The sequence below is a fragment of the Haliotis rubra genome, unplaced genomic scaffold (genome assembly GCF_003918875.1).
Source record: "Haliotis rubra isolate DU_JTF1 unplaced genomic scaffold, ASM391887v1 Scf273, whole genome shotgun sequence".
Classification (NCBI taxonomy): Eukaryota; Metazoa; Mollusca; class Gastropoda; order Lepetellida; family Haliotidae; genus Haliotis; species Haliotis rubra.
The window spans coordinates 298,128-325,981 of record NW_025766814.1 but is presented as its reverse complement, the minus strand read 5'-3'; the positions used below and the strand labels follow the sequence as shown (position 1 = coordinate 325,981).

General features: G+C 39.3%; 1 protein-coding gene across 1 annotated transcript; it reads right to left on the bottom strand.

The window, feature by feature from the left end:
• Positions 1–17,831: 17,831 nt before the first annotated feature.
• Positions 17,832–25,162, bottom strand: LOC124280760 (alpha-L-fucosidase-like). The gene is made up of 8 exons (XM_046716737.1): positions 24,707–25,162; positions 22,989–23,095; positions 22,506–22,636; positions 21,380–21,513; positions 20,944–21,041; positions 20,063–20,195; positions 19,536–19,706; positions 17,832–18,187 (listed from the first exon to the last, which is right to left on the bottom strand). The coding sequence occupies exons 1-8, from the start codon at positions 25,090–25,092 to the stop codon at positions 17,947–17,949; spliced, it is 1,401 nt and encodes a 466-aa protein (XP_046572693.1). The 5' UTR covers positions 25,093–25,162; the 3' UTR covers positions 17,832–17,946.
• Between the last annotated feature and the right edge of the window lie 2,692 nt (positions 25,163–27,854).

Here is a 27,854-nt window from a genome sequence, read left to right as displayed (position 1 = left end):
ATGCCAAGAAGTTCTCCATGCATAACATGGACCCCTTCTTCAAAGCTCAAGACATCGATGAGAACTATAAGTTGATCAACGCACGCCAAGTACAAGAATTACAAGATTGATGATCGTAAGTTAGTCCAGATAGAAACCATGACCGAGACGATATGTTTTTTGGTTTAAATAGATCTAGAACGATCAATGAGACTCTTATCACCAGATTTCGTGATTCGACTTCTGAGGATGATAGAATGATTTATTCTGCCTTACTTATGCAAAAGAAAGACCAGCAGTTCCTAACAGATCATCTTACATCTATTTCAGCAGCACTGACCTTAGCTCGTCGTCAAGGCCTCCTCGCTTCCTGTAACTGGGGTGAGAACTTTACAGCCCCACTGTATACAGCCCCGTGGTCTTCAACATCCATCTTTAACGGAGAAATAGACAAAGTTTCCAAGGAAGTCACTAAGGATTCCAGAGAAGTCCTTATGATTAAATCGATGGACACACTAGCCAGCGTCATTCGACAGACTTCACAAAGATACTCAGGAAGATCTAAATTCACGGGCCTACAGAGAGCACGAGACAGGAAGATAGCCAGCTCTAGAGGGAAAGATTCTTTTCGTCGCCCATTCGGCAACTATAGAGGAGGATCAGGAAGAGGCAGGACACCCAGAGGTTCCCGCAACTATAAACGCTGAAAGACAGGTTCGGAACGACTGGAGTCTTCCACCCCCAGCCGTTCCAGTACAACCATCTCAAGTGGGTGGACGCCTCCAACTATACTGGGAAAACTGGGGAATGTTACAAGACCCTTATGTCTCCAACATTCTTAGATCCACGGATTTCTGATCCCACTAAAGGCCAAGCCTCCGCTGACAGTCAACCCTCACAAGTTCGACTTACAGGCACAACAACTACCGAAGTTAAGAGAGGCTGTTACATCACTCCTAATAAAGCAGGCCATAGAAGTACTAGACCAAGACAACATAGAACCAGGTTTCTACTCCCCCAGTTTTCCTAGTTCCCAAGAAAACTCCAAGGAGAAATACAGACTCATCTACAACATGAGCTTTTTCAACAAGAACTATCTACGCAAACCTCCGAAGTTCCGCATGATACATTTACCTCAGTTACGGCAGTTGATTCGCCCCATGGACTACATGGGCAGTATCGATCTACAGGATGCTTACCTGCACATCCCGATACACTCCAAAGCCAGGAAATACCTCACGGTTTACTTTAGACGGGCAACATTACCAGTGGAAAGTGCTCCCATTCGAATATCATCAGCCCCTGGCTTTCCAACGAGGATAACGAAACCGATTATCACCTATCTTCATCATCAAGGGCTACGCAGTGCGTTTTACCTCAACGACGGGATACAAGTAGATCAAGATCCACAGCATCTCAAACTACAGTTAAACTACATCATAAAGCTACTAACACAGCTAGGATGGTTAGTAAACTTACTCAAGTCGGACCTAGTACCATCACAAGACCTACAGTTCCTAGGCATTCGATTTATCACAAATCTCAACCGTGATCGTCATTGCCAGAAGACCGTTGGATCAAGATCCAACAGACCATTCCACCAGCTCTACTCTCTCCGTTACCACTTCGACAGTGGCAGAGCCTCTTAGGTCTCCTCACATCAGCCCAAGACATGACAGTCAGAGGCAGGTTACAGTTACGTCCCTTACAGGTCTTCATCAATGCACATCTCGATGATTTACAGCCATTCAGTCTACCAAACATCTCAGACCTCATCTACTATGGTGGACAAAGAAATCGAATGTCTCTTGCGGCGATTTGTTTAGCAGAGCAGGAATTCAAAACCCATCTATATGTGGACCAGCGTCACTTCAAGGTTGGGGAGCTCATCTCGCCAACCAGACGACATCGGGATTATGGAACCAACAAGAAAGCAAACTCCATATAAACATCCTAGAGATGAAAGCTGTAATCAACGCCATTCTACATTGGAGCACATTTCTACAAAATCGCACCTTATGATTCATACCGACAATTCCACAGTGGCGTTCTCATCGCGAACAAGCAAGGCTCAAGCGAGATCACTGAACCTTTTGAACTTAAGCTTTCAACTATTCGATCTAACCCACGATCTAAATCTACTACAGATCAGAGCAGGTCACATTCCGAGCCAGAAATGTACTAGCAGACGCCAGCTCTCTCGCCCTCATCTACCATCACCGACAGAGTGGATGCTCAATCTGGGAAATATTTGCACAGATAATCAAGCCGTTAGCAGCCAGCTTAATAGATCTATTAAGCCACAAGATTCAACAATCAGCTACCGACATTCGTGTCACCAATCCCAGATCCTCAAGCTTGGGAAACGGACGCTCTAAGTATATCATGGGAAGGCCTCAACGCCGTGCACGTTTCCTCACATCCAGCAATAATACCTCAAGTATTACAGAAAATCAAACAAACACAGAGTCTACAACTCACTTTGGTCGCTCTACTGGCCAGCCAGGGTATGGTTTCCCATTCTAATTCAAGGAATAGGTCAACCAGTATTAGAGCTACCCAAGCCAAACCTGTTAATACATCCACACACCTAAACAGGTGCACGAAACCCAGAAGTTTACCAACTTCACGTATGGACTGTATACAAATGTGTTTAAACAAGAGAGGATATTCTGCCAGGGCTGCAAAAGCGGTCACGCTTTGCCTTACGACACTCGACTCGTGAACTTGTAATGCGGCGACAAAAGTGGCACAGTTTCAAAATTATGCAGCTAATAAAGGATTTACAGCGAGAGATGCTTCACATCCTCAAGTGGCAGACTATTTGAGTTACCTGCGGCAAAACAAACATTTAAGAGGTTCGGACGATATCAACATATCTTGTCAGCTTTAGCTCTGTGATCACTATGAGAACGGGTGTTAAGCTGACAAAATCTCCAGAGTTACTCCCTTACTACGTGCTTTCCGATTGGAGGACCAAAAGCGGAAGTTCCACGCCCAGCTTGGGATCTGAATATAGTGTTACAACACCTCACTAGTGAGGCCTATGAACCTTTGGAATCGACAAACTTTGAATTTCTCTCACAGAAAACACTATTTCTGCTATCTCTAGCCACGGCAGCAAGAATATCTGAAATTCACTCTGGATTACTGAGAGGATACAGTTTGATGACAATCAAAACATAGCGACCTGGGATTAAGATGGGATTTCATCGCCAAAAATCAACTACCAGGTCAACCAGACAGGTTATTCCATATACCAGCTTATCCTCGATTCTTGGATCACAAGATACACAAGACTTATCACTGTGTCCAGTCAGAGCTCTCAAAGTTTACTTCACTTACGATCCAAACAAAGGCTTAAGATATCTCAAAAGATTATTCATCCCCTTATCGCCAACTAATCAAACAGAAGTCTCGTACTACCATATCTATTTGGATAAGGACTGTCATACTTACCTACAAGGCAGCAGGCTTGGACCCACCAACAGCATCAAATCCAAAGATGAGATTAGGGCACTGGCTTCCACCCTCCCCTGCACGGTAACTGTTCATTGAACACAATTATGGAAGGATGCTTTTGGAAGTCGAACATGGTGTTTGCGAATCACTACCTGAGAGACATCACCACAGAAGATGTCTCTGGCATTCACCATTTCGCCCTTTGGTCCTCGGCTCAACAGCTGACAGTCCCTCAGAGGCTTAAATATTACCATCACAAGTTTAATATGTATTATATACATAATTTAGCTAGCTTATAACTCTAAGGAGTTCTAGAGCTATGTATATATTTAGCTTAGGTTATTCACCCCTAAGTATATATTGACATTATGTTTAGTTGTACAGCTTACTCTATCAGAGTCACTTATATATATATATATAATATATGTAATGGTTTTAAGTATATATCAATGTAATACCCAATTATGGCATTATATAACCTATGGTTTATATACAGGAAATATCCTAAGTCAATGCCTTCATGAAGTTCCCATACCAGTTGTTACAGTTATATTTATACAAAATCACTAATTATAAATCCAAAGTATTCTATTACTCCCTCCTCCGTCTGTAAGGATTCTACAAGCAAAAGAGCATGAGTCAGGATAAGGAAATATATGTAATTTTTAGAGTAAAATTGATATTTTATACTTATCCTGACTCATGAGGTCAGCCCTCCCATCCTCCCCACATAACACTTTGGATTTCCCCGTAAATTCAAGTGTTGGGCTCGCAAAATCAGGAGAGAGTGAAGCACGAGGTTATAAGGTGGCGACACCTTTCCCGCCAGAGGGATTAAAGGGGAGCAACTCGTGGTGAGTACCAATTAGTGATTTTACATTGAAGGGAGCTTCAATTAAGGAGATACAAGTGTTTCCACTATGTTCGCAAGAAGAAGAAGACAAGCAAAAGAGCATGAGTCAGGATAAGTATAAAATATCAGTTTTACTCTAAAAATTACATATTTCTCTTCAGTCAGTGGCCATTGAGAATTCATCATGAATGTTTTTAAGATTGGAAATGTTCAAGCAAGCCTTAGATTGTCAGTATTTGATGAGACTGGTTGAGCCAAATACCTTTTTAAAGAGACAAGGTTGACAATCACCACATTAAAATATTATGAAGTGTGAGTTCAATTCATTATTGCCACCTTAAAGTCTCCACCAATAATTGTACAAGTCTCACAGTATACATGTGTTCCTTGACACTATGAAGCAAAACAAATAACATTTGCCCAGAAATAACCTCCCATTCTTATGTGGTAATGTTATTCAATCACATCTTGTGAAATAAAGTAGTCAAGTCAATAACACGTGCGAACATACCTGTACATGCATCTGTCTGTCAAATGCTAGCAACCAATCACGAAACAGTTCTGATGTCATCAACGCATTTGCATTGTTCCTGTACCTAACATAAACTTCCAGTTTAAAGTCACTACCAAAACAACGGGGACGTCTAGCCTTGCCAATCACAACTCAAAATTAACTCGGTGTCACTTTGCTAATTACAGGTAGTTAATCCTCTCACACTTCAAAGACTGACGACTTCTTTTAGGTTAGGGCATGCAAGGCCACTCGGTAAAATGCGTGTGTAAACATACTGACAGGTGCTCAGCCATCCGGATATATACACCTGGAACCTAATTAAGCACCCCCTGATATATTTCATGATAGTAGAGCAACTGTTAACCATCGTTAAACATGAATGATATCTCTGTATTACAACACATCTCTAGTAGTCTAAAAAGGTGTTTCAGTTCCACTGCACTCGTCACAACGCATCCCTTGTGCACGTGAAGCATACAACCCACACTTTTCCCAAAATTCAGTTTCTCTGACATGCAATTTATGGGCATAAAAGCAGACAAATTTGCTACTGTCTCCATTAATGAATACTGAAATGGCGAGGAGAAGACTTTCTGAAGCACTAAGGTGGCAAATTGTCGGCATGCATGCAACAGGCATGTCCTTCAAAGCTATTGGATCTAGCTGGGCTACAGTCACCGGTCATCAACCGACTTGTCCGAAAACATCAGATGACAGATGTGAGAGATCGCCCAAGGCCTGGACAACCCAGGAAGACAACGCCTGTGATGATCGCAGCCTGGCACATCTGGTAAGGTGAGAACCCTTTGCCAAAGTTCGGTTTTGAAGCGCCTGTGGTTGCCCTACAGACAATTATCCACCAGAACCGTCAGAAATCGCCTTTAGGGCACTTGGTATGAGGTCCAGAAGAGTCATCAAACGCCCTGCTCTGTCTGATCTCCATAAGAGACGGCGCCTGGAGTGGTGTATGGCCCGTCGGCAGTGGAACCTGAGGACATGGAGGAGGGTCCACTGGTCAGATGAGAGCAGGTTCCTCCTCCACGCTTACAGATGGTCGAATGAGAGTGTGGAGGCATAAAACACTGCTTACGCGCCCAGGAATATCCACCCTACTGTTCCTTATGGTGGAGGATCGGTTATGATCTGGGGTTGTCTTTCACACGACTGTAAACTTCAAATGGTGACTGTCCGAGGAAAACTTAATGGTCAGCAGTACATCTGGGATATTCTCCATCCAGTTGTCGTGCCTCACTTTGACAACCACCCGCTGGCTACTCACCATATATTCATGGATCGACAACGCCAGGCTGCATCGTTCACGTGCTGTGACCGCACATCTCCAGAATGAGGCTATCATGACATTACCTTGGCCAGCAATGAGCCCCGATTTGAATCCATTGGAGCACATCTGGGACTTTCTTGGACGCCGTGTGAGGTTGAGAGAACCCCCTCTCCAGCATCTCTCCAGCATCTTGCACAGCTGGAAGCTGCATTGCATGAAGAATGGCGGCAATTGCCACTTGATCGTATCAGAAGGTTTACCAGTAGCATGAGGAGGAGGATTCAAGCTGTCATCCAAGCACGTGGGGGATGCAACCGATACTGATGCCAGACCCATCAGATGTTAACATGTGACATTCCTTGTGCATCATTTCTTGTAATCATCAAAAAATCATCAAAAAATCAATAGTGACCAAATCACATTGGTTACGCTATTAAAACAGCACGTATTGGAATCATTGTCTTGTTTTTCATTTGCCAATAGATCGTATGTTTCACAGTAGCTAAGGTTCCACTATCTTTGGAATAGTGAGAGAGTTACAGCAAGTTTTGTTTCTCATCATCCAGAAAATAGGGGGGGGTGCTTAATTAAGTTCCAGGTGTATATGAGAAAAAAATGCATATGATTTAGCTTTTTGTACGTGAAAATAACCGTCCGGTTATGGAAACCGGATTTCCGGATATATGAGTAATTTTACAACATTGTGAATTCGTTTTAAGGAATTTTCGTTTGGAAGGCGAGCTTTCCGGATATCTGAGGTTCGGATAAACGGGGCACGACTGTATATCCGGACTCCTTCAGCAGGTGAATGAGGCCTCATACCATTCATTCACCTGATGTTAAGTGTTCTTTGATTCCAATGTTTTACCTACAGAGGCCTCGACACAAGCATATCTGACTTTGTACACAACACCTTTGGGTTCTTTTTGATTGGAGGTGCTCCGGCAGTTGACTTTCAGTTGGGTTTACAGTGGTGTAGAGCTGGGCTTGTCACTTCAGAAGACGGCTGATGTGGTAGGAGGTCTTTCTTATGAAAGGGAAAGAGATACGGATGGGTGCTGGTTCTGATCTATTGGCGGACGGTTGGTGAAGGGTGGTGGTTGATGTGTTTTTGTTGATGGGTGGGTAGTGGCTGAACTAGGTGAAAACATGGTGAAGGAGCTGGATTTCTGAGATGGTGTTGTAGGAGGAGAGATTGATGGATTTTGAGATTATGCCAGTTCTCAAGGTGTGGTTGGAGTCAAGGGGTATGTGTTGTACAGAGTCGATTGTCTTGAAGGGGAAGCTGGCCCTTCTTCTGTCTCTGAGGTGTACTGGACGCAGGTGTGCTGTTGGTTGAGGTGGTGCAGGTAGATTGCTAGGTCTTGGTCTTGTAGAATGATGAAAATGTCAGTCACTTTCTTGTCCTGATGAAGGAGTAAGGATATACTCTGAAACGTTGTGTTCCTCATAATAAAGAAGTTGACAGCCATAAAAAGTTTCTTCCTTTGTGATTTTTTTTTTTCTCAGGTGTATACATATTTGGGGAGGTAACTCTTGCCTTACATTTCACATGACATCTCAAGCCACAAGAAGACCAGTGTTGTGTTTGATGATCATCATACCCTTCAAAATGTGCTTCAACCTTTCCTGCAATTTGGATTACTGTTGCTGAGAGGTGAACATCACCATCAGGCCTTTTTATTTAATTACTTGGTTTACGGACTTCAAAAAATTAATAGGTTGGTAGGGAGGGAAAAAAAAGAAAAGAAAAAAGGGGGAATATGGAGACGTTATTTGCACACTTGAGTATATAGTGGTGTTATGAGTTCTGATGATCTGTGTGAGTTTCTTTTGTGAAATATAAAATAGTTTCAGGGAATATTTGAAAGGTATAATTTGCTATTTTTTATTTTATGTTATTTTTTTCCCACTTTCTTGGGTCTTTTTTTATCAGATGAGCGTCATTTAATGGCAAAAAAAAGTGTAAAAACAACAAAAAACACTTTCTTCACATTTCAGTTTGGCAGATCAATAAACCAAATAATAAATAAGAATGGCCTGACTGTCTCTATTACTAGAATCACTGCTCTTGTACTGCTGTTCTGTCTTGTACTGTTATAGTGATACCTCTGTATTGATATGTGAACTTAATTAATTATAGAATACATTGTTATTTACATCACATAGCTTTGTTACTTGCTGGTTTTCACACCAAGTTCTTTTATGGACTGATTCCAGGTTAACCTTTTAGTTCAACTTGGGAATCAATATTTATTAAAGAATGAATAAATGTCATCTGAAAATGTCGACTTTCATTAAATCAATACTGATTCAATCTGTTGTACTTGATTATGTCGATGATATAATTTGACAACTTCAGTCTTTCAAAACAAGCTGCACTTGCTGTTGCAGAACACCATGTGGATGGATAGGTCACAAGAGGAGATTTGAGGCAGGGTCATTATTGAGAATATATTAAATAGTGATGTTTAATTGAAGCAAGCAATTTATCACATTTTGTCATAATCAAACACAAACAATTTTGGAACTACTGTTTTAGTGTTTGAAACCCTTGACGATGAAGCATACCTTAGAAGGCCTGAAAATGTGTTTAATTCTTAGAAAACACTTCACTTACTGAAAAGTCATGACTGAATATTTCTTGAAGACTCCAGGAAGTTTATGTTCATGATATAGTAGTCATCACTTTAAATAGCAAGTTGCATCATTTTACATTGGATGTGAAATTTGCAAATCCAAATGCATAGTTTCTTAAAAAACCCAGAGAACCACATTATGCCGATCTGCAATAACAACCCGAATAGAACAATCTTTAAAATGATGATAGAAGATTGCTCGTTGGTAATGAACCAAATATCAATTGTGAGATTTTTAACCAATTCCCAACACTAGTATTATAGTTGGAATTCATAAAGGTAATAATAATAATTGATTTATAGAGCGCCTATTTCCAAAAGATATTGCTCAATGGCGCTATAAAGAGAAAAGATTGTAGACAATGTGTATGGAAAAGAGAGTATGTGTTGCTGTTGCCAGAATTTCCTGAGAAATTAAATATTTTGGTGATGCATCTATACTTGGTTGGAAGGACTGAGTGAGTGAGTGTGGGAAGGAGGGTGGGCATGTTTTTGCTTGTTTGGTTAACCCCGTGAGCAGATCCTTGTAATAAAATTATATAAAATTTATTATCTGGTCTCTGCTGCAAGTGAAGGTATAGCCCTGAAATATCCATAAACATGACAAGAATGAACTTGTTATTCAATGTTATTATCACTGGTTTCTGGCACAAGCCCTGGTTTAAGGGCCAACTAATTACAGAAGCAACAAATAATGAACAAAACGAAAAAAACACACTTGTAGCAGAAGCAGTCAAGCAAACATGTTTGGTCAGAATTGCATTTCCTTCTCAGCATGTCGGCATGATATGAGAGGAAGGGAAACACTTTGATGAAAGCCATGAGCTGGGCAGAGAACTGACAATGCAAGAAACATAATCAGAAATATCAATGGTTTTGTTTTTGCTGTCAATATGAATTAAGGTTTTGAGATAATTTTGCTAACATGACCGCCTAATTTACTTTCATAGTACCACTATTTAATGAATATTTTGTGATTATTCATGTCCAATGGTGTGTCTGTCCATCCTGTATAAATTGAGAAAAAGTGAAAAAGTCAGAGTCACCTTCAGAGTAACATCCACATGCGTCCATATCAAAAAGTGAAATCAATTATAAACAACACTGTATTGATTCCCTTTATCTTTTGTTTGGCAGATGGCTGTCACGTTTCGAACAGTCGCGGAGAGTTCTGCCCAGTGACTAACTTCCTACTACAAGAGGCAACAATCTCCGGCACCGATGTAGCGATTTAACGATAGCCGCAGTCCACATGCATGGCGTTGACACACCGAAGTCTATGTTCCTGGGATGTGAAAATGTGTAGAAAAATGGATACCACACAGACCTGAGGAGCAGACGAGCAGAAACTCGCTGATGAGCACATGTAAGTTTGGCCTCCCTCTTTACAAATGCCACATGTTGATTACTGTGCTGGGCTCTGGTGTTGTGTCCATATTTTGTCTCCAGGTATTGATCCAGAGGGATTAGGTGGCACTCTCACTGAGCATTAACCCTTAAAATGGCATTTCTATTAGGGGTTTGTGATGTCTGAGAGGTACACTGGAATTCACAAACCTGTCTGTTAAATGGAGGGTCAGAGTATAAAAGGGTCTGTGAGATCATTGAGAATACGTAATTGTCTGCAGATTGTGAACGCTGACAAAGGTGTCTGTGCGGTTAAAGATGTTGATAGACGATAGTGAGATTGTGTACATGGACAAAGCTGTTTGTGAGATCATCAAGAAGAGTGTTTTAGAATATTTATGATGGATTGCAGGAAGTATGTGACTAGTGGTAGGATAGTTCAAGAATATTTATGATGGATTGGAGAGTACAAGTGACTAGTGGTAGAAGTTCAAGAATGATTATTGTTGATTGGAGAGTACAATGGTATCTTGTTGATGGTATAAGAGTTCAACAATATTTACAAGGGTGTACAGGAGATGGCTGGAGAGTACAACTGACTAGTAGTAAAAATAGTTCAAGAATGTTTTAATTTCTATTTTAGGAAGTTCAAACCACTGGACTGTCTGTTTTACAAGTGTACTGAATAAGCATGTGTTTTTGAAAGCCAAAAGTTCACAGGATATTCTATATTTTTGTCTTGATATCTAATCTGAAACAGGAAATTCCTATAAACCTCTCTTGTATTGCAATAGTACACCACTCATACGTAATTAATTATATTAATCATGCCAACAGAAGTGTAGAGATTATTGTCAACAATGTCAAAGTCAGCCATTTCCCTCCATTTTGCTGACCCATGAAGATCTGGGTTTGAAGTGGTCTTCACCAACCCATGCTTGTCATGAGAGGCGACTAACAGGATCAGGTGGTCAGACTTGCTGACTTGGTTGACACATGTCATCGTATCCCAATTGCATTGATCGATGCTCATGCTGTTGATCACTTGATTGTCTGGTCCAGACTCGATACCATATAACCAGAATATTGCTGAGTGCGGCGTTAAATAACAAACCAACCAGTCCATTTTGCTACCCAAACCCAAGGGAAGTAACTCTAATCTCAAGATTTTGCAATCATTCTTTATCAACAAGGTGAGGTGAAATTGGGTTTTACGTCGTGCTTGAGAATATTTCGCTCATATGACGACGTGCATGCGTGTGTATATGTATGTGCTGCTGTTTGTACTAGCCCAGACTTAAGCTGGTTTTATAGTGCTAGCCCACTGAGATACCATACCGCAGTGAATACGCATGAATACCCCACACAGACACATTATACTGACTCCGAGTCGACCAGTCCTTGTTGTACCCATTAATGCCGAGCGCCAGGCAGGGACCAACAAGTACCATAATTTAACGTCTTTTGGTATGACGTGGTCGGGGATCGAACCCGCGACCTTCCGTTCTCTGGGCGAACGCTCTAACCACTACACCACGGAGGCGGTCTGAAACTATAAATCATTATGCATACAGTCAACAATTTTATTTACATTTTGTAGGGCAAACCATTGTGATAAGTCAATAGTTCAATGTACGTTTTCATTCCTAGGGTGGACCTGTGAAGCTTGGTGGTGATGTGCAATGAGATCTAGGGTTTAAAGTATGTTAATAGCTCTGCAAGGACTACTTCTGTTTTTGAAAGCCCTTGCAGATACATTTTCAGTTTGATTAACTCACTTAACGGTGGGGTGGGGTAGCCTAGTGGTTAAAGAATTCGCTTATCACACTAAAGATCTGGGCTCGATTCCCCACAAGGGGTACAATGTGTGAAGCCCATTTCTGTTGTTATCCCACGGTGATATTGCTGAAATATTGCTAAAAGCGGTTTATAACCATACTCACTCACTCACTTTCACCCAGTAATGAATGGGTACCTGGTAGTATTGAATGGTGACATTTTATCTGCTAGTACCTCATAGGCAGCTTACGTTTTATATACCCCAGGGAGATAATAATGTAGAGCTATGAGCATTGACTTGGCTCTTTATGAAATCATCATCAGCATCATTATCATCATCATCATCATCATCATCATCATCATCATCATCATTATCATCATCATCATCATCAGCAGCAGCAGCAGTGATAGCATCCTCCTAGTGCCCTTGCATTGCTGGGCGAAAGAGACAAAATTCAAATGTTTCTAAGAAAACACACACACAAACTCCCCACTTGATGTATAACTTGTGTGGGTAGAGCTGAAGCAGGTTGCAGAGTGAGATCACTGTCCACCTACTCTGTTTCAACAGTACCAGTTACTTGTGAAAGGCTTCGTTTCTCTAGGAGGCTTTGTGATGCATGTGTGTGGGTGATTAACTGTAGCTGAGGGATGCAATAACTCAGGATTTGTCTTGTTGAGGGTAAGCAGTGATTTTACAGCCTCTTGCTCTGCTAATACTCTGATATATATACACAGCTCAGTCTGTGTCTTCATGACAAAACCTCATAGTATTAAACATCCATGCTAAATAATAACATTAAGTGAGTGGATGAGTAGGCAGATATGTGGGTGGGTGGGTAGGTCGATATGTGGGTAGGTGGGTGGGTGAGTAGGCAGATATGTGGGTGGGTGGGTAGATGAGTGTATGGTGGGTGGATGGTAGGGTGTATGTGGGTGGGTGGGTAGGCAGATATGTGGGTAGGTGGGTGGGTGAGGGCAGATATGTGGGTAGGTGGGTGGGTGGATAGGTAGGTCGATATGTGGGTGGGTGGGTGAGTGGGTGGGGGCAGAATGTGGGTACAGGGTGGGTGAGTAGGCAGATATGCTGGGTAGGTCGATATGTGGGTAGGTGGGTGGGTGAGTAGGCAGATATGGGTAGGTGGATATGGGTAGGTGGGGGTGGGTGGTGGGTGGGTAGGTGGGTGGATGTGGGATATGTGGGTAGGTGGGGAGCAGATATGTGGGTAGGTGGGTGGGTGGTGGTAGGTGGGTGGGGGTGGATGAGTAGGCAGATATGTTGGTGGGTGGGTGGGTAGGTCGATATGTGGGTGGTTAGGAAAGTATAGACAGACAGGAGAACGTTTGGATGTGAGGTCAGTCGGGGAGGCAAATATGTTGGTAGGTGGATTGGTGTCACGTCTTCACCAGTGGTGGAGGTATTGTCCCCATAAACTATATCCACATGTTTCATTTGGCTTTTAACTTTGATGTCTAATTATTTAAAGTCACATTCAGTATTCATCATCTCTGTGTTATCAGATATGTATAGACAATGTGGATATAAGATAGGCAGGCATCCATGAGGCAACTTTCACAGGAGAAACCAACCGACAGTGGGATTCTATATCCAGCAATGAGATTCAAATGTCAAGACTACATGGTGATCAGTCTTGATTATCTGCCAAAACAAATTCCACTGAGATTAAAGGGAAAATAGTGATACAAGTATCAATTGATCGCTTAAAATCAGTGAAGACAACAGCTTTGTACAAAAATACAAGCATGTACTGTCCTATATGTAGGACCCACCACTCACGTGATTTGCATAAAATATGTGTTTGTTGGTTAATGCACATCAGACAATAACTGTTGCCATAAGATGCAGGCCTACCAAAGAAAACTTTCCCACTGTGCAGAAAAACACAACTTGTTTAGTTGAAGAGCCTGCACTTTCCATTGGAAGAGGAAGTGTTGAATGATTGGACAAAAGCATATTATTTTGACATATTCAATACTTTTTTCTATCTTGTTTAGTTTACGATTCAGCAATTATTTTGACTGCTCAAATTCACTTTTTCCAGGTCAGACCATAACGTGCATGTGCATAGAGGTCAAAGTTCGCTGATATAAAAATGTTGATGTTGCAGTTTCTGTTTCAATAGTTTTGTTTATGTTGCTACCGTTTTGGACTGTTTCAATAGGGTAGGTAATATGTTTTATGTTTCAGTATTTCCACGATTAATGTTCAGACATGACTTTCTGTGTTTTTTGACATGCACAGTGGGAAATCCTCCGAGTTTTGCCAAACATTATTTACATTTTTATTAGGCCTGCAATTTTATTAAGGAAAACTTCTTGCAGTTTTATTGCAATACATTAAAGTTTCAGTACTGTTACCCGCTTTAGCTACTGTTTCAGTAGCGAGGTATTATGTTTATGTTGCTATTATCACTCTTCATATAGCATGATACTGTGGTGGCCATCATTTTAGTTCTCATACATAGTCAGTCGTGATATCTTATAAAATAGAATGCCAAATATAGCATATGTTGCAGCAATGAAATCACTTAAATTATGTATGTACCAGATCCTTGACTACCTTTGTACATTTTAAGCATGGATTCAAAGAATGAGAAAAACACAGTCAAGGCTACTTGCAAGTGTTATAAACAAACATGATCAGATTGCATTCCGTAAATTTGTTTAGTTAATCTAAAAAGTGGGACATTTAAACAAGATTTAATTTTTTAAATTCACAGTTGGTTCTGTGTCTATATATATCAAAACGTTCAAGGTAAGAAATATCCTGCCATCAATTAAAAAAAAAATGAGGTTCCAAACCCAAATAATTTCTGCTGATTGAAACAGTTGCTTTTGTTAAGAATTCTATTTTGCACAATGAATCCTTCTGACAAAGAAAGATTTACATGAAAAAATTAAATTCATAAGTTAATGTCATAATGTGATTTTAGTTAATGTAACAAATAAATAGATGAGATTTTAGGCTTAAAATGTGAAAAATGAATTTAATTGAATTTAGCACACTCACCTACACTTAAGTTGTTTGGACAGGCACACACCAGGTGGTCTCATGCTGCAAGCTCCACCCCACTGCAAACCACCACCACAACAGAGACAGCTGTAAGGAGCTTGCTACAGCATGCCGTCTGCTTTTGTTGGACATCACAGAAATGGCAGAGAGAGATCTCAGGATACTTTACACAGTGTTACTCAGACATTCATGGAAGAAGGCAGGGTTCCAGTATGAAACTGTCAAGGTACCTGATGGAAGTTTTACTTTTTGGTTCCTACAGTAAGCTAAAAGGATCAATGATACTAATGTCCCACAGATTTGTCAGCAACAGTTACTGCCAGAATTTACCTCACCAACACATTCTGCACTGTTGTCAATACATTTTTTGAACAATAATTCATCAGTTTTCATAAATATGGAACAAATGAAATTTAGGAATCATATACTTGCAAGAGTTTGGCTTTCAGAAGTTTAGTTTTTGGTGGTATCATGATTAGTAAAATGTATATCATTTTTCTGAATGATTGAAACAAAATGAACATGCTATTTTGTTTACTGGCCTAGTGATTTTGTACTTTTTATTGGGATGTATGACAAAGGAATGTTATCATCATAATGACATCCCAAAATGTATCTCAAACTCACCATAGTATAAAATAATTATTTTTTATTTGGAAGAAAATCATAGAAAAAGTGCTGAGATTTTAGACATGTACATCTCACCTGAGCTCCAGTAAATGGAAAATTTATGAATACTTTCATGATCTTTGTATAAGGCTTTCGTAATAGGAATGTTCAAGGAGTAATAATCACTTTCATCATCTAAGAATAATTGTACTTTATCTAAAATTGGAACATAAATATCTTGATTTTTTATCAGATATTCTACTTGTTGCTTTTTCAATAACTGATTTCTGAGATGTAAACTTCATGTTCAGGAAATGTTTCTTATTGACAGTACAGTCAAAAATATTAAACATGTCAAATTATGAATATTGTTTTCTTTAAATATATTAATTTGTGTCTACTCCAAGAGTTCTTTTGTTTAATTTTTCTCAAATTAAGAGTTCTTCTAGTTCCTATGCCAATATTTCTTTCAATTCCTTCTTGTCATTTTCCATGGAGAAACACCAATTGTGATTTAAGATTGTAATATTTTATGCAGTGTAAGCTTTCACCTAGAAATGGACATATACATATCTATACATATATGTTTATTATGTATATATTTTTTACAGATTTTTACATTTCTATGACCACTTCTACTCCTTGGGTTCTATTGTAAGATAAAAATTCTAAATTGTTAGTGTCACACTAACTTGTGAGCAACAGTTACTGACAGAATTTACCTCACCAACACATTCTGCACTCTTGTCAACACAATTTTGGAACAATATAAATAGTTTCATAAACAGTGAACTGATGAAATTTCGGAATCATACTTGCAAAAGTTTGGCTTTCAGTAGTTTAGTTTTTGGTGGTATGAGGTTTAATTAAATGTTTCTGTCATTCATCAGAATGTTTGAACCCAAATGAACATGCTATTTTGTTTGCTGGCATAGTGATTTTGTACTTTTTATTGGAAGATGTGAAAAAGAAATATACCATCACAACGACGTCCTAAAATGTAGTTCAAACTCAGCAGAATGTAAAATGATAGTTTTGTATTTGAAAGAAAATCAAAGAAAAAGTACTGAGATTTTAGACAGTACATCTTACCTATTCTGCAGTAAATGAAAAATTGACAAATACTTTCATGACCCTCCCATCGTGCTTTGTGAAGCTGGGCAGTTGTGCTTTAGGTGCATTTCATATTGTTTTGTGCTCTGTGATATTTAGAATTTGTACCAGGACTTTACCCATATTGGCAGCCAGGTGTAGATAAAAGTTACAAAAACATTTCAAAATTCATGCAACATTTCAGTTAAAACAATATCCATCTGTGTGATTTTGACTATGAAATGTTAGGTGTATCTGAAATGGTGAGCGGGCGGTGGGGTAGCCTAGTGGTTAAAGCGTTGGCTCGTCACGCCGAAGGCCCGGGTTCGATTCCCCAGATGGGTACAATGTGTGAAGCTCATTTCTGGTGTCCCCCGCCGTGATATTGCTGGAATATTGCTAAAAGCGTCGTAAAACCAAACTCACTCACTTTGTGAAGCTTTATTCAATAATGGTTCAAGCAACTATGTTTCTTATGTCATCTTAAACTTATTGTGATTTTTTAAATGGCATAACACCATATAGCAGAATATATTATTCAATACATGTATATCATTTAGAGCTAATGGGGATCCTCTGTGTGATGTACTTGGGGCTGTTCCTTCAGGCTCTGAATAAGAGGCTTTCTACGAATACACAATGCCATCTAGGAAATGGTCAAATGTAACCCATGTTATATTTCGGATTACACTTTCTCAGTAAAATACAAATTCCAGTTTTTTGGGGGGTTGAGTCCCATCTACAGTCTGTTTGACTGGAAAGTGTCCCCATGAATTGCTAAATATATCAGTTTAGAAAGGTAGTTTATAAATATTACGAGTCAAGATGTTCATGAATAACCTATACCCAAACACCTTTTCATCTATTAGAAATTGTCATGCATCACAGACAGTTGTTTAACAAACTATCATCATTATAAACATGATTGTTGACAGCTGGCGCGGAGGGCCGCACGGGGGAATAGATACAAATGATCCTAATTGAAGTTGAGTTTTAAACATGCTCCTTTGATTAAAACAGACTGTTCTTATAGTCATCAGAATAAAGACAAGAGTCCACTTATTGAGTGGCAGCAGCTAATCATTAAGATAATGAAACTACAGGTGATAATTAATAACAAAAAGTCTTCTTTTTTTTTCAAAATATATTTTATTTCAGTATCTGAGTGTTAATGTTTTAAGGAAAATATGTGCACATTCAGGGAATATGATATTCCTGTGTGTATAAATCCTTCCTTGTTATTTTGTGCTTAAGATTTTGCACAATGGTGCAGCATCTCATCTTCTCTATGTACCACATCACTACATCAAACTTCAGCAAGAATCAGTCGGCATACTAGTATACAGATCTGGTCATTCAGCTTTGAAGTCCAGTGAATTTGAAGATCCATGCCCATTCACATGGCATTTTGTTGATGGGGATTGGTGGAATCTCAATATTAATGCCACCTCCGGCACGATCTTGGTAGCTGAAGTTGCCTTCATATCCGAGCAGACTGACTGTAGTAGCTGCAGTTGCCTTGGGTGCCCCGAGCTGAAGTACTGCCTCCGGCCAGTTCAGTACAATAGCATAGACATTGCTGTCCTTCTGTACATACCTGTGGATGACACACACCACTGTTAAGGTATTGCTTAAATAGTATGTAACTTTAGTCACTTGTCTGAAGACATACAGTTACTCTACTTAAAGGTGACATGTGATATCAGGGATGGAAATAACTTTAAAATTGATAGTGTACTCCGGTCCAGTGGCACATGTAAAGTCACTAGCCCTGATAATTTTTCCACTATACCGACCGTTTTCTTGCTGATATTTTAAATAAACAACATAATTACCATTGGAAAGTCAACTGGACACCGGTACAGTGTGATATACAAATTTGCTTGCCCGACAGAAAAAAACACTTGACTTGGACGTCGGGCAATGGGTTATTTCCATCCCTGGATATAAGTACAAACATTATGTATGAACAACTTGTTTATTCAGGTTATGTTCACAAGTTGTTCATCCATAAAGATTGTCCTTATCTGACTCTCCAACTACTAAAAGATGCCACTCAAAGGAGACTTGTGATATGAAAAGGGACACAAACTTGGTGGTTAATACATGCTTTATTACTTGTGAAGAAATAGAGGTCTCATGGGTGTTTGAGGGATCCAGTTGAAAGCTTTAATATGTTCAGAAAATGAAAATAATGTGGTACATTTCTGGGAGAAGTGTTTAATTTTGTTGGTTCATTTCAAGATACCTTGATATATGTGACATAAGCTATACCAGTTCTTTGAAGGTACTAACAAACATTATGATTTTGTTTTGTTTTTAATATGGAGCATCTGGATAGCGGTTTGCATGTCATGCCACATAGTAGTGTTGGGAATTGGTTAAAATGTCATAATTGATGATTGGTTCATTACAACCGATCGAACATCGAAAATAATTGGTTAGCGTCATTTATAAAAGTTTCCTAGTTTGTTTATGCACAAAAATTTAAGACTAAACATGTAGTTCTTTTTTAGTTTTTGTTTGTTTTGGGGTTTTTTCAAATTGCACAAAATGCATTTGCAAATTTCACATCTTGAATGGATGACTAGTATGTCAGGAACATAAATTTCCTGGAGTCTTTAAGATAAATTCAATCCTGACTTGGAACGAGCTTGTAGTGCCTGTGAAATGTAACAGCAACCTTGTGAAAAATATTGTTAATGTAAACAAGTGTTCCAAAATTGTTTGTGTTCGTTATGAGAAAACATGATCGATTGTTTGGTCATTCAGTCATTGCTACCAATCTTCCATTATTCCAATTAATCGGACCACCACTACCACATAGTGTCCCTCACATGAGTTCTTTCTCTGAGAGAATACTGTTGTATGTTTCTACAAGTACTTTATAAAGCTCCTTCACTTATGAATTAGACAGTTGATTTGAAAGTATGCACAACACTCACCATACTCCTTGGGTAACTGTATCATTCTGGGAGGTCCAAGGTCGGGTGGAATATATACCCTCTCCATTGACACTCAACCAGGAACCAAGTTGGCGAAATCTTTCTTCATAGATTGCGCTGATCATACCATATTTGGTTGGGCCAACATTGATGAGCATGTTGCCTCCACAACTGACAAAATATAAATGAATGAAAGTTATTTAAAATGTCTTTGAAACTTTTTTCAGAAAATGCTGCTCAAACATATGTATTACGTTTACCCAAGAAAAGGCTGCCAGTACTGTTTGTCCATAGAGTTCAGATCTGTATATGCATGTAAGGCAATGTAGCTGCAAGAATTGTCACTGCATGAAAGTAAATTTCTTTTGGAGCCTCCAGTTTTCTGTGAACTTGTACAGACTCCTCATGCCTCAACACCTGATGTTAAAACCCAAGCATATGGCCCCTTATTATAATCTTTAGCAGAAGAATGGATTGCATTGTGTAGGGGATTAGTTTACTGGGAACTAGTTTCAAAGACTCTTCACCTGATAGTCTCAGCAAATGTGGCCAGGATCTCTTCCATGTTAAGGTAGGCTGCCAGATCAGCATTACGCCTGAAACCCCATGACTTCTTGTCTATTGTCATGGCATTCTCAAACTTACGGGGTTGAAGGGTTCCTGTAGAAACAAATGGTCAGTGTAAGGAACAGTTTGAGATTGTCTTAGATGTAAGTGTGTCTCTCTGGAACTTTATGATCTTTTCTTCTCCTTAGCTTTGAGTCAAACAGGGTATTGCTTATGAGTGAGTGAGTGAGTGAGTTTAGCATTACACGCTTTAAGCAATATTCCAGCAAAATCATGGCGGGGATACCAGAAATGGGCTTCACACATTGTACCCATGTGGGGAATAACACCGGAGTCTTTGGCACGATGATCGAATGCTTTAACCACTAGACTACCCCACTGTCAATATTCCATAGGACGGCAATAAGCATATAAATGTGCAAAAATCTAGTAAAGGTCTGTTTGCCTGTTTGTTTGTCCGTCAGTCTACCGGTATATTCAACATGTTTCAATTAGTTTACATTAGTTTGAGCAAGTTCTAAGAGCTTTTGGGTCATTTGCTCAGATTGATGTGTATACATGAATGTGTCTGTCTGTTTATGCAAGTGTCTGAGAATAATATATATGCACGCACATACCTGGGTTGTATCTGTCCATGCAGGTGTCTGAGAATAATATATATACACACACATACCTGGGTTGTATCTGTCCATGCAAGTGTCTGAGAATAATATATATACACACACATACCTGGGTTGTATCTGTCCATGCAAGTGTCTGAGAATAATATATATACACACACACACCTGGGTTGTATCTGTCCATGCAAGTGTCTGAGAATAATATATATACACACACACACCTGGGTTGTATCTGTCCATGCAGGTGAGGAAACCTCCATGATGGCATGTAGCATCAGATCCCCATCGGTCGTTGGTCACCACAGTGTCCTTGGTGGGACTGGAACACACAAAGGTCATGATGGGTCATCACACAATCGCCTTCACAGTCATGTTTGTGCATGACGATGGTTACTGATGACATTTACTCCAAATGTAACACAAGAATTCCTCAAGTTAGTAATACCCAAATTATTTTATACACAGGAACAATAACTTCCCAGTCTGTTCAGTCCGGGTTTTTGCATTTTTTTTACAATACTATACATGCTGTGTTTGAATCATACAGAAAGATAACACAGTTCTATGTCTGAAAGTGATTTTATGAATAAAACTCTTGTTGAGGAGATGGAATAAAATATTAAGCTGTCATGAGGTTTTCCAGTGATGTGTTCTCACCTGTCATTATAAAGCCAGGCCAGATATTCTGCAGATTTCCAGTAGGAGGAAGGTGCCTCCCAGTCTCCATCAGACCAAATCACTTCAGGCTTGTACTTCTCACTAATCTCAATCAGCTCTGGAATAGTCTTCTCCTGCAATGAAAATATTAATTACACTATACATGGTTTCAAACTTTTAAAGATTTTTCGTAAATCATATGTCGGGCATTGGAAATTGTTTACTGCAGAATTTCATTTGAGAAATTCTTCAAGAAACCTTGACATTAAAATAAACATTGATGAGAGAAAAAAAGATACATGTATTAGTCACTGAAGTGGAAAGAAACTGCCTCATTTAGGTGTTTGCATAGGGATTCAGGGCAACAAGAAGTCTCCACAAGTCCGTATGACAAAACAGATGACTTCAACCCTTGATATTGATCTTCAGCAGCTCTAGCCTTTGGCGTCCATATTTCAAACCTTATGAGATATAACAAAAAGCAAAGGGACTCTCACTCAAAAATTGCTTCCTTAAGGTTACAATATTAAAGTATTCATTGAAGTTTTCAAAATGTTATATGGTAGACATATGAATAACCATAACCATTCCATATTTGCTGTATGAGTAAACCCACTGGCAGGGCAGGATACACTCACCTTTTCACAACCACCTGGTAGTATCACTGTTTGGTAACACAACAAAACATAAATGCTCTTGTGCATGTGGTAATTAACTGCTGCATAGGGTATTTAAGACTTGACACCAATATCAATTCTTCATTGGACAACTGAGGATTGATACCAACTGAGGGCAAGTGGATATACCGGTAAATAATTACTGATGCTTACATTAACACTTCCTAGGGCAACTTGGCATATCAAAACCACCTGATATCTATGATGATTCTTTATCAGGCAGCTGAGTATCATTAACTCCTGACTGGATATCATTAATGCCTGATGCTTCATAAGGCCACTGGATATCAATACTGTGTTATACTTACATTGTATCTTCATTGGGCAACTGGGTATAAATACTGTTAGTGCTTGCATCATTCTTCATACCGAAACTTGGCATAAATGCTTCTATTAATTATGTTTATTATTCTCTGGGCAACTTGATATCAATGTTGTGTTATACTTACATCAACAAAACGGGATGTGGAGAAGTTGTTGGCCTTGTCTTGGAGATACAGAGGGTGGAACCACTCAAACAGGGAGTGGTACAGGCCAAAGCGAATCTTAGAGTTTCCTCGTACTGCTGCTGCTAGTTCACCTGTAAGGAATCGTTTAAATGTAAGTTAAACATATATAGTTGCAAGATGGTGTTTCTGATTACTCATATCATAGATATGATACCTGTGAGTGTATCACTCAGATTGGATTACAATCAACCCCTGGATATTCAGGCTTTAAGAGAGGGGGTAATCCACTTTGAATTGTACAACAGCTGTCACAGAGGCTTAAAGCAAGTTACTTCATTACTTCATTGCAGTCCACCTGTGGTCTACTTATTTCTCAGTTTAAGGAGGCATAAATACAAAAACAAGCACTTATTAAACAAAGAAGTGACATGGGATCACTTGTTATTTATGTGTGATACGCTGATAACAAACTGAATTCCTTACCCACAAGATCTCTGTTGGGTCCCAGCATCTGGGAGTTCCAGTTGAAGGAGACATTGGTTGGCCAGTTGCAGAAACCTTCATGATGCTTGCTGACTAACACAACATATCTGAAAGAGAGTATAATAATATAGAATATAGCATATGATAAGATATAAACTATTAATCATACTCAGGGTAGTACACCCCCAAGTCAATGTTGTCATTCCTATGGGATTTTTGGGGTTAAAACTGGTTCATAGCAACCTATGCTTATCATTACTAACCATATTGATTGGGGGCTTGGGGGCGGTAGGGTAGCCTAGTGGTTAAAGCATTTGCTCAGCACGCCGAATACCCATGTTTGATTCCCCACATGGGTACAATGTGTGAAGCCTATTTCTGGTGTTCCCTGCCATGATATTGCTGGAATATTGCTAAAAGTGGCGTAAAACCAAACCTTACTCACTCGCCTTGTTGATCGTGTTGGCTGACACCCCAATGGCATTAATTGGTGTTCATAACATAAATCACTGGATTGTCAAGCCTGGACAATTATTTAAAGGTAAACATTAAGAAACAATCAAACTCTACAAAACAGTCAGGAAAAGTAAATATAGTCATTGGTTCTCAGTAGTCATTGTATTTTGTAGGGCCATCAACATAAAACATAGAGATTGATGATCATTAACTAAATTGCAATCCATTGTTAATAGATATTTAAAAGTACTTAGCAAAATGCAAAAATGTTCCTCAAAATCAAAATATTTGATGTCAGTGTTAGTGCTTGGATTACTAACAAAAACAGTATTCTGAACTTAACTGAGAAGATATAACTTTGTTGGTTGTTTGCATAAATCAAAATTATTTATTAGCACAATATTTTGGGGAAAATATTATCGATGACACGGTTTTCATATTGATAATTATTATTCATTTTAAATTCTTCCATCAACAACATTTCCAATTATCCATAATTTTAGCCAGCCCTAGTAAATAGCGGCCTAAAATATACAATGAGGCCCTCTGAATGTCAGCGTTAGCCCCAGTTAATTGGGAGATGAACCTGGGGAATCTAGATTTGCTTCATTTAGGGCTTAAGCATTGCAGGGAGGGTAAGGCAGTAGGGAAAATGATGTGGTTCATGTGGTGAGACAGACTAATATGTGTCCTAAGTTTGAACACATACAATGTCCTCAGCTGGAACACTCTTTCAACATGTTTTGTTTGATATAAACACCTTTATATCAGCAATATCACTGTGCATTGTAAATTGCCAGATTGGCCAGATGAATCAATGGTTGATATTAAGAACAACAATTGTCGTCTAAGTACCCAAACAACCAGATCCCAGTGGCCTGATGATACACACTATTGAGTGAGTGAGTGAGTTAGTGAGTGAATAAGGTTTTACACCGCTTTTAGCAATGTTCCAACGGTATCACAGCGGGGACACCAGAAATGGGCTTCACACATTGTACCTATGTGGGGAATTAAACCTGTGTCTTTAGCAAAGGCTTTAGCCACTAGACTACCACACCACCCCTACACACTAGTGCATTGGAGACTTCATCTGACGTGAGCTCCGACTCTAGCCACACCACAATGTAGTAAATGTTTCGAAACTGACTGCAATCTTTGAAATGATAAGCATAAAAAACGACAATTAGAATTTGCTAGTTGATAATTATCTTAGTACAGAAAGATGGACTGTTAAAATGTATTGGACCTGATTTACTTACTGTGCCCCTGATGCGTTGAATATGTTTGCCCACTGTACTGGATCGAAAAACTCAGCAGTAAAATCCCTGGCAAAATCAGCATAAGTCCAGTCTGGTCGATAGTTATCTTTCATGAAAGCAACAACATCCGGAACCTTCTGCCCTTGCCAGAGCCACCAGAACCACTCAGAGCCAAAACTGGGCACCGAAAATATACCCCAGTGGACAAAGATTCCAAGTTTGGCTTCATCATACCATGCAGGCAGAGGTCTTGAATCTATAGAAGCCCAGTTAGGTTCATATCGAGAAAGTTTATCCTTTGCTGTTGGTGTTGCTACACACAGACAGACAAAGGTAAGGAGCAGGGAGCCTTCAAGGAGTCTCTTCATCTTGGGGCCAGATATCATCGACTATCCGCTGTTGTAGCTGTGAGATTATATGTACCTAAGGTGACGTTTGCCATGACCCTGCACATCCACCAGTATCACATCTTGTCCATGCTGGCAGGACATGTGTGTACGCACTTTGTAAAACTAGGTGTGTAGCTCACCTGGTATTCAGAGATAATACCAAGGGCAAACATCTTGTAGACCCACAACATTTGGTTTGAATAGCTATATAGGTCAGAGCTTTAGGTACATTTCATACAGGGTTTTTTCACTATGATATTTTGAATTTGAACCAAGGGCATTATCTTTTTGTCAGCTAACAGGAATAGTCAAACATCTTGTAGACCCACAACATTTGGTTTGAATAGCTATATAGGTCGGAGCTTTAGGTGCATTTCACATTTTTTTGTGCTCTGTGATATTTAGTATTTGTACCAGGACTTTAGCCATATTGGCAGCCAGGTGTAGATAAAAGTTACAAATACATTTCAAAATTCATGCAACATATCAGTTAAAACAATATCCATCTCTGTGATTTTGACTATGAGATGTTAGGTGTATCTGAAATGGTGAGCGGGCGGTGGGGTAGCCTAGTGGTTAAAGCGTTGGCTCGTCACGCCGAAGACCCGGGTTCGAATCCCCACATGGGTACAATGAGTGAAGCCCATTTCTGGTGTCCCCGACGTGATATTGCTGGAAAATTGCTAAAAGCGGCGTAAAACCAAACTCAGTCAGTGAAATGGTGAGCATATCCAGACCCACATGTAGCACAAGCATGTGTAAATAAAAGTCAAGTCATCAGTTAAACAATATTGGGACATAAGGTACAAGTAAAATAGAGAATCGTTGTCACAGACCATTTGTAAATGCACAGTAAATTGTCAATAAATACTGGGTTTCAGTTGGGACACATAACAGTTCAAAGGGTTATCATATTACTGCAATGTTCAGATAATTAAAGGACACTTCATTGAATGTCTAAGGTAAGCTACAAGGACCTTGGGTGAAGATTATTCTGATGTTGTAGCAAGATAACAAGCAAGGGTCAGATGACTTGGTCGATGAGTACTGTATATATCAGTCATCACCTATGGTATGTCTCCTGATATTGAGTGAATTTGCATCTTCAAGGTGTTTGATAAGAGATGGACGTGAAACATGAACATTCTCGTTCATGTGAAGACGCAGAAGCTGTCACCCTAATCTATTCATATCTTAACATTTATCTGACACAAAGGTATGGTCATTTGGCCAATGACAGTTGTGGGGCACTTGTGTAATGATTGGGCCAGTAAGTTGAAATTTGTCAGAAAGAGGCCTACCTTCAGAATCAACAGGGGCCGGTGGGGTAGCCTAATGGTTAAAGCGTTGGCTCGTCACGCTGAAGACCCGGGTTCGAATCCCCACATGGGTACAATGTGTGAAGCCCATTTCTGGTGTCCCCCGCCGTGATGTTGCTGGAATATTTCTAAAAGCGGCATGAAACCAAACTCAGTCAGTCAGTCAGAATTCAACAGCATAAAGTTTACAAACAATTCATCATATGCTATGTAATGGTTTGTGATATTTTGTGCCAGTGAAGCCTTGTCGGTTTGTGACATCTACCTTACAACTGGGATGTTGGGGTCATCAAGTGTTGAAGAGCTCCTCTCATTGATACATAATATCCACAATCCATGTCATAGAGTAAACATAGCAGTGTTGGGAGTTTTCATATAAATTTCGGTAAATAAATGTATAAGAATATAAATAAGTTTGGTCAATGGTGGTGCAGTCTTATAGCATTACAGGTTATACAATATTTACTATTTGCAACATATTTAGTGTTATGCTTAACTTGTGGAGAAGTTGAATTATGGATTGGATTTAATTTAAGTAGTTGCAATAAACTCCAGATTTTGTTTGGCAACCACTGTTTCATATATGTCCACAGGGATGGCAGCATTATTACACTTCTGAGAAAACAATATTAGAGCATAGTCTGCATATAAAATATAATGATGTTGAACACAATTTTGTGAACATCAAGTATCTTGTTCAGTATTTACTACAGGAAATATATAATATATTCGCATTCACACTGCTTAAAAATGAAACTACACTTCACAAATTAGCATTTTACCTCATTATTAAGCTGAATTAATTAATTTGAAAACTGAGTTTGTGCTATCCAATTATGGCTTTGTTAGTCCATGATGGATATGAACAGACTGACATCATATATGAATACATAATGCCATTAAGAAAGTAGTCAAATGTAACATATGTTACAATTGAGATTACATTTGTACTTTTGTTTTGTGTGCTGGCAACAAGGTGTCTGATTATGAGAGTGAGGTGTTCGAATCCTGAATAGGTTTGTTTTGAACCTAACAAAAGTAGTATATATATATAATCTTTACTTGACTGAGAAAGTGTAATCCCAAATGTAACATATGTGATGTGATATAACTGAAATATTGCTTAGCCTGTAACAATCCAAAGTCACTTTTCTCAGTAAAATGTGAGAAGAAGTTGTGATTAATTCTGAAGTTGCTACTATATAACTTCTCACAATTGTTATTATATCAGAAATAGATTTGTAAATGTCCTTAGGCATAACCTTCTGATACATACTGGATTGATGAAGCTATTCTTCTGATGAATCTCTTGTAACCAAGAGTGGGCTGACTGTGTGTTGCTTATTGGATCTTTCTATGTATTGCTGCTGGCTGGTTCGACTGTCCCAAGTTACAAAGATATTTTACCCGTGAAGATCCGGGGTAGAATAGGTCTTCAGC